Source organism: Triticum dicoccoides, chromosome 4B (genome assembly GCF_002162155.2).
Source record: "Triticum dicoccoides isolate Atlit2015 ecotype Zavitan chromosome 4B, WEW_v2.0, whole genome shotgun sequence".
Classification (NCBI taxonomy): domain Eukaryota; kingdom Viridiplantae; phylum Streptophyta; class Magnoliopsida; order Poales; family Poaceae; genus Triticum; species Triticum dicoccoides.
In genome coordinates this window covers 155,088,315-155,096,172 of record NC_041387.1, presented here as the reverse complement: position 1 = coordinate 155,096,172, position 7,858 = coordinate 155,088,315, and the positions used below count along the sequence as shown (strand labels likewise).

At 45.5% G+C, this 7,858-nt stretch overlaps 1 protein-coding gene across 1 annotated transcript; it reads left to right on the top strand.

The window, feature by feature from the left end:
- The first annotated feature begins 463 nt into the window (after window positions 1-463).
- LOC119295544 (sodium/hydrogen exchanger 2-like) lies at window positions 464-7,444 on the top strand. Its single transcript, XM_037573970.1, has 13 exons — window positions 464-855; window positions 938-1,056; window positions 1,776-1,873; window positions 1,953-2,012; window positions 2,127-2,368; window positions 2,451-2,497; window positions 2,622-2,688; window positions 2,785-2,885; window positions 2,980-3,087; window positions 3,186-3,324; window positions 3,669-3,731; window positions 6,587-6,670; window positions 6,811-7,444. Exons 1-13 carry the CDS (start codon window positions 703-705, stop codon window positions 7,153-7,155), a joined length of 1,626 nt encoding a protein of 541 aa, XP_037429867.1. The 5' UTR covers window positions 464-702; the 3' UTR covers window positions 7,156-7,444.
- The last annotated feature ends 414 nt before the right edge of the window (window positions 7,445-7,858 follow it).

Here is a 7,858-nt window from a genome sequence, read left to right as displayed (position 1 = left end):
ATCCTCGCGCCATCGTCACTTCAAATCAAATTGAAAAAGGCGATTATTATTGCCGTTATTAGGACCCCGATAAAATCCGAACGTTCAGATTTTAAGCATTTCATCCCGAACGTTTTCACATGGCAACTTTAGTTGACGCGGGTGGCAACTTTAGTTGTTAAGACATGACAACTTTATCCCAATTCGTTTTTTTTTGTCAGAAAATTACAATATTTGCCAACCTCACGTGAACTAAAGTTGCCATAAAAAACGTGCAGGTTGCCATGCTTAAAATCCGAACGTTGAGGATTTATCATTGACGTTATTATTAGATAGAAGAAGAAGAAAAAAAAGACAAGCTAATGAAATCGTTCCGTGTTCCTCTTCCTGCTCCAACAAGAGGAAAACAGAAGAGGAGTTCGTTGGCCGCACGTGGCGCCACTGAGAGACGGCCCATAAAAATCCCCAAACCAACTTCCTGGATCCCCTCCTCCACCTGCCTTGGCCGCGAATCTTTCTTTCTCTCCTCCACCTGCCTTGGCCGCGAAGGCGCCACCTTTCCCCAGAGCCGCCGGCCGACCTCTGCCTCTGCGCCGCTCGTCTCGCTCCTCTCTTGTCTTGTCGTGTAACACAAGGCAGGCTCCTGCTCTCGCTGTGAACTTGCGTGGGGGGTTCAATTTGGTTTTCATAGATTGAGATTGATTTCGGTGCTCGGAGGGCGGGATGATGGGGTTGGGGCTGGGCGACCCGCCGGCGGATTACGGCTCCATCATGGCGGTGGGGTTGTTCGTCGCGCTCATGTGCGTCTGCATCATCGTCGGCCACCTCCTCGAGGAGAATCGCTGGATGAACGAGTCCACCACCGCGCTCTTGCTTGTCAGTACCGTCTGCTCCTCTGTATCTCTGTGTGTGTTTGTTGTGGTTGCTTGATTTCATCCTTGCGCGCGTGGGTCTGCAGGGGCTGGGCGCTGGCACGGTCATCCTCTTCGCGTCCAGCGGGAAAAACTCGCGCTTAATGGTCTTCAGCGAGGATTTGTTCTTCATCTATCTGCTCCCACCCATCATTTTCAATGCAGGGTATGTTCTTCTTATGCAAATTACTACAGTATATATGCACTAGTCTTGCGCTGCTTTCTCTTGTACTCCATCCGTTCCTAAATATTTGTCTTTCTAGACATTCAAATGGACTAACATACCGATGTATGTAGACATATTTTAGAATGTAGATTCACTCATTTTACTTGGTATGTAGTCACTTGTTGAAATCTCTAGAAAGACAAATATTTAGGAACGGAGGGAGTATCATTCATGAGAATCCTTCTCTTGAGAGAAATTGAAATTAATGAAGAGGGTCACTGATTTGCTGAGCTCCATGCTGGAGCCTAATAACTGTTCTGATTTTAGGAGTGTCCTATATTATTGATTCCTCTTTTATTGCAAAATTTTGTTTTCTAGGTTAAGATGATGGAAACTATCCAAGGTTTTCGAGTTGACGAGTCGTTCTGGGGTAGCGACTCTTGAATAGTCGACCCTGCAGTTGCGACACGTTGTTGAGTCTTGAATTTCTTTTACCACTCATGGACTAGTCGACAATTAGTCGCGACTAGTTGTTCGACTCAAAAACAGTGAAACTATCTAATGCATAAATCATACTCTCTAATAACTGAATGTGGCTATATCTTTTAGAGTAACAAGGAAGGCTGATAGTAGTTATATTAGATATTAACTGCAAGTTTTGCTTAAGGAGCCTAACAGTTGCATGGCTCACACTACTCTTTTCCCCTATCCCTGACCAGGTTCCAAGTGAAGAAGAAACAATTCTTCCGCAACTTCATGACTATCACATTGTTTGCTGTAGTTGGGACCTTGATCTCCTTCAGTATAATATCCCTTGGTAGGTTCTCTCCCTCTTAAAATTTCACTCAGCATGTTGCTTTGTTGCTCATCTGTCTCACTGGCCCAATCTATCACAGGTGCGATGGGGCTAATATCAAGGCTGAACATAGGCTCCCTTGAGCTTGGAGACTACCTTGGTCAGTTCTTTAACCTGGAGTATAAACTTTTCCATTAACCTAAGTATAAGAAGAATTTCCATTGCGTGTCTGCTCTTCTTTCTTTTGACTCTTTCTGCACGTTCGCTTTTTCAGCACTTGGGGCAATATTCTCGGCAACGGACTCTGTTTGCACCTTGCAGGTGTTAAGCCAAGATGAGACACCCTTCTTGTACAGTTTGGTGTTTGGTGAAGGTGTTGTTAATGATGCGACATCAGTTGTGTTGTTCAATGCAATCCAGAACTTTGATCTTGGAAATTTCAGTAGCCTCAAATTCCTACAGTTCATTGGAAATTTCCTCTATCTATTCGGCGCCAGCACCTTTCTTGGAGTAGCTGTAAGTTCTGTCCTGGTTCCACCTTTGACTTTGTTAACTTGTCAAGTTCTGCTGTCTCACTGAATTTGTGTTGTTACTGCAGAGTGGACTTCTCAGTGCTTATGTCATCAAGAAACTGTACTTTGGCAGGTTGGTACTTGACACATTGAATTGTGTGCTTGATATGATACCTGTGTCACCAATCTCAATACAATTTCAGATTTTCTAATATGCTTTTATGATTTGTTCCTCTAATTTGGCATTTTTTTTCCAGGCACTCCACTGATCGTGAAGTTGCTATTATGATGCTCATGGCTTATTTATCTTACATGCTGGCTGAAGTAAGCACCCTGCACTATTAACTTCACATAGATACTACGCAATCTGTCACTATCAGCTAGCTCTAATTGCTATTGACTGGTTGCTTTGTGTTGCAGTTGCTTGATTTGAGTGGTATTCTCACGGTTTTCTTCTGTGGTATTGTAATGTCACACTATACCTGGCACAATGTAACAGAGAGTTCCAGGGTCACAACCAAGTAAGTATCTGCATTGTTTGTATCAGAAATACATGTGACTCCATCATTTGACATCTGAACTTCGCTGATGCTTATGTCATTCTATGCACAACAGGCATGCCTTCGCCACGTTGTCATTCATCTCTGAGACGTTTCTCTTTCTCTATGTTGGCATGGATGCATTGGATATAGAGAAGTGGAAGATTGTTAGTGAAACATATAGGTATGTTCTCTATCTGCTTCTGTCCATCTGTGTAGTAACATATTTGTTGTTCACATCCAGACAGTTTTGTTTTGTAACACGTTTTCTGTACTATGCAGCCCAATGAAATCTATTGCCTTGAGCTCCATTATTTTGGCGTTGGTGCTGGTTGCAAGAGCTGCATTTGTTTTCCCACTATCTTATCTCTCCAATTTGACCAAACAAACTCCAGGCGAGAAGATCTCTATTAGGCAGCAAGTGAGTGTCATATTAGAAACATCTTACTCCCTCCGTCCACGAATAAGTGTTCTTCTAGCTTTTGTCCTAGGTTAAAGTTTTAAAACTTTGACCAACTTTATAGGGAAAAGTACTAGCATTTATGACACTAAATTAATATCACTAGATCTATTTTGAAATGTACTTTCATAATATATCAATTTGATGTCATATATGTTATCACTCTTTTGTATATAGTTGGTCAAAATTTCAAAACTTTGACTTAAGACAAAAACTAGAAGTACACTTATTCGCGGACGGAGGGAGTATGTATGTTATGTCCTTCCAAGAATACTCCTGTTACTTACATGATGTGGGTTATTCAGGTTATTATTTGGTGGGCGGGTCTCATGAGAGGTGCCGTGTCAATTGCATTGGCCTACAATAAGGTAAAATATTGTGTCTGATCTATTCCATATGTGCTCTGGGTGTAATGCATGATCAAGTTTTCTAGTCTCAGTGTTTTATCATACTGTGAACTAAAAGCACGACAAGAATTATGGAACGGAGGGAGTATATGCTAATGTGATACCTCATTCTTTATTAGAATTCTGTCATTGGGAACAAATATACCAAATTTGTTGACTTAAATGGGAATTCAGACCAAATTTGTGAAAAAACATCATTGTGAATATGCAATTTGCGTGCCGAACTTTGTTTATGTACCTTCCACCGGTACACTTCAACCATCAATGGTGTACAAATTTCATGAAAAATCATAGTAGGGAGTAGCATAATTTACGTACTTTTGGAAAAATTGAACGTGTCCTGCTTGACTGCATCTACAAGCCTGGAATACCCATTACAGCCTGTTTGGTTGTGGGATATTAGAGGTAGGGAATAAGAATTTAAGGTAGGTGACATATAATCCATTGTTTGATTGGAGGGCAAGGGAATTGAGGTGGGATAGGGAAAGAGAGAATTAAGGAGGTCAATTCCCACGTATCTCTTCCCAGCCTTGTCCCCGTTAATTCACGTGGGAAGTTATTTTCTCTCAAATTGCCTTTACTATTCCCACCACACACCAAATGGGACTGGACAATTCAACTTCCCATGCCTAATCCCAAACTAAACTCCCACATGTAAACCCCCATTACCTTTCCTCGTTCTAGCCAAACACGCTGTTAGTTGTTGGAGCAGGTTATAACATGCAACTTATGGAGTATTGTTTCATAAACTTAGCATGTCTGAAGCAAAAAGGTGAACTCAAGGCCGGAATATCTTTGACATTCACTCCCTACTGATGGACGTCTGTAAAATAGCACTACCTGCATAGTAACCCTGTATCGATAACCCAAAACCTGCAGGTCATCGTCTTCCCTCCCCTGGGTCGCCCCCGCGCGGCGACCAGGGGGGAACCCTAGCGCCGCCAAGCCCTCGGCCCTCTCTCCCACCTCTCCTGCCCGCCGCCGCCGGGGCGCGCCGCCGGGCAAAGCCCGGTTGGCGTCGGCGGCGGCGGGATCTCTCCTCCCCGCAACGGCCGGACCTGGCGCGGGTGGCGTTCGGCGGCAGTTGGCGGCGCGTTGCCAACGGGGCGCGCCGGCGAGGGCTCAGGGGGCGACGACAGGAGCTGCTTCCCCCGGTGGTCGCGTGGGAGGCCGTTCGGGGCGCGCTATGGTGGCCGTGGTCGATCTGCTTCAGATCTGACCACCGGTGCCTCGGGCGGCGCGGGGATCTCGGGGCGGCGGCCTCGATCGGTGGCGCGCGGTGCGGCCTGCCTGGCGGGCGGTACCCGCGGGTGCAGATGGGGGGCCTTCCACGGCTGCATGGGCGGCGTGGACATGGCGGCGCTACGGCGGCTCCTCGATGGCCGCCCGAAGTTCCATGGGAGGCGTCGTCTCCCACTCGATCTACTCCGGTTCGTGCTGGCTACGGTACCGACTACGATCGACGCCAATTCTGCCTGGACGGATCTGGTGGATGGGCATGGATCCGGGGGAAACTCCAGGCCGGCGTGGCGGCCGCACCAAAGTCGACGCCCTCGGCGCCGATTACCTTCCTGGAGGCTTCGGTGTGGATCATACGCCCCCCACCTCTGCCATGAGCGTAGGCGAAAGCCTCTGTTCCTCTGTTTGGGCGACGATGGCACTTTGGTGTCGTGTTCCTTCCTGAAGGCGTCGGTCGAGGACTGCTCAGGGTGGTGGAGTTGCTGGTAGTTCGGAGTCGACACGGAATGGCATGTAGGTGGAGCGGTGTGGCATCAATAGTATCATCGACGGTGGTCTCGGCGGCATGATGCAGTCGAGTCTTGGCGTCCGATGCGCGGAGATGGACTCGCGCAGGAGGAGGAAGCTGTCTGGCGTCGTGGTGGCGTCGACGGTAGCTAGACCGTGCAAGGTAGATGCAACAGTACAACTCTGAAGATGGATTGGTGGCAGGTGGCTGCGGCGGCCTCATACCCGGCAGGCGTCCTGGTTGAGGAGTGCGCCGGACTGGTACGTGCCCCATACCCGGCAGGCGTCCTGGTTGGGACCTCAGGTCTTAGATGTTTAGGTTTGGCTGCGATGTCTGTTTGTTATTAGGCCCAGACTATGAGCGCCCCTTCATCGATTGGATAGGTGTAGCGACAATTGATGCTTAGACGGTGGCTTTAGTCATGTTGTTGTATGACTTTGTAAGGTCTTGTGAGAATAATTAATAACGTGGCCGTATGCATCGCCCAGATGCAGAGGCCGGGGGTCATCCTCCTTTTCTAAAAAAAAAAATACAAGCACAACCTACCTTCTTGTTTTGTCAGTATAGTTGACGTATTTAGTTATGACATGTGATGGAACTTAACTGTAGTTAAAGATCTGAAGAAGATATTATGTGTAGGACATCTCACAATGAGGACAGGATATCCTCCACAATATTGGATTCGTTATCTCTTTTAAATAAATCACCTATCCAAAAAAATCATTCTGATTTAAAAGGAGTCATCCACAAATCAAGAATATGTGTTATTTCCCCCCATTTCAAAAAATTACGATAAAAAGTATCCTGCCAAAAATTGAAAACATGTGATTAAAGGAAATGATAGTAAGCATATATCCTTTTGAGTGTCACTCTTTTTCAGAAAGAAATATTAATATATTCGTTACCATTGTAATATGATATCTCAATTAGGGTGTGCGTGTGGGTATGTGCGTGCCCGTGTAGCTGGTCTATTTGCAAATGAAACTGCTCCAGGAAAACGCTGGATTTTTGCTTATGTATGTTCATGTTGTTTGCATTCGTGCTTTGTCTAACTAGTCATTACTTGCAGTTTGCAAAATCAGGGCACACTCAGCTCCCTAGCAATGCTATCATGATCACCAGTACAATAATTATTGTTCTTTTCAGCACAATTGTAAGTTTCCTCTCCCTCTTAAATAATGACATACGCCCTTCCATTCAAGGCAACAAAATCTCTAATATGAAGAACCACATAATATGGAAGCCAACCTCCAGACAATTACTCATATTATCACATCTTTTACGTTTCATCAGGTCTTTGGGCTACTGACTAAGCCATTGATCAGACTCCTGATTCCAGCGAGGCACCTCACTAGGGAAGTGAGTGCCCTTTCTGAGCCATCCAGCCCAAAGTCCTTCCTTGAACAGCTGCCCGGGAATGGGCCTGAGACGGATCTCGAGAACGCTGTGAGCATACGCCGCCCGACGAGCCTCCGGATGCTCCTGGCGAGTCCAACACGGTCAGTCCACCACTACTGGCGCAAGTTTGACAACGCCTTTATGCGGCCGGTGTTCGGAGGTCGAGGCTTCGTCCCATTTGTCCCTGGATCTCCCACCGAAAGCAATGTACCATTACTAGCCCATGGAAGTGAGAACTAGAGGACTGCACATAAGAGGAAGGGGAGGATCTGACAGGAAAAGAAGTTTTGTAAATTAGCTACAGTGAGTGTAATTGCTGTAAATCTGAGGTAGAACGGTTCTTCGTAGCTGCTCATTTAGGTTAATTTCCTGACCTGCATACAGTTTTTTTAGCTGACCTACATGCCATTCCGTAATTGCTGTAATTGTGTATATCTCACTAGCCACTGCACATTATAAAGGAGTATTCGCCCGTAAAGTGCACCTGGAGGCTGAGCTCGAGGGAGGCCTTTACTTTTTTTAGTGAAAATACTATTTCCATGCCTAAAATATTCTGAAAGAAACACATAATCATATATTTGTAGTGTACTCATATGTGATGTACACAAAAAGGACAAATACATAGATTAAAATGGGCTCTCTCTGTTGTATTTGGACCAGATATTTGTGTTTTTCTATTAGTCTTCAAATAATCGCATTAGTTAATGAAATCTTACACATAGTTGAAGAGCATGTATATATATTTGTATGACTTTTTTTGATATTTTTGGAACTTTCAAATATATTTTGTATTCTTTTTGAAAAATGGGTCCTTTGTAGTGCCCCTTTTGGCATGGCTGACGCTAGGCGTCGCTCGACCGTATAAGCCTTCAATCGGTTCTCTTACACATCAATTAGGGTGACATACGCGTCATTACAGCGGCGGCTGCTCGTACCTGTGCAC

Bases quoted from the DNA above. Each gene is read 5' to 3' on its own strand.
- LOC119295544 (XM_037573970.1), top strand. From the start codon at position 703: ATGATGGGGTTGGGGCTGGGCGACCCGCCGGCGGATTACGGCTCCATC. The intron at 2,369-2,450 runs GTAAGTTCTGTC...TTGTTACTGCAG, and splicing joins GCACCTTTCTTGGAGTAGCT to AGTGGACTTCTCAGTGCTTA. The intron at 2,689-2,784 runs GTAAGCACCCTG...TTTGTGTTGCAG, and splicing joins TATCTTACATGCTGGCTGAA to TTGCTTGATTTGAGTGGTAT.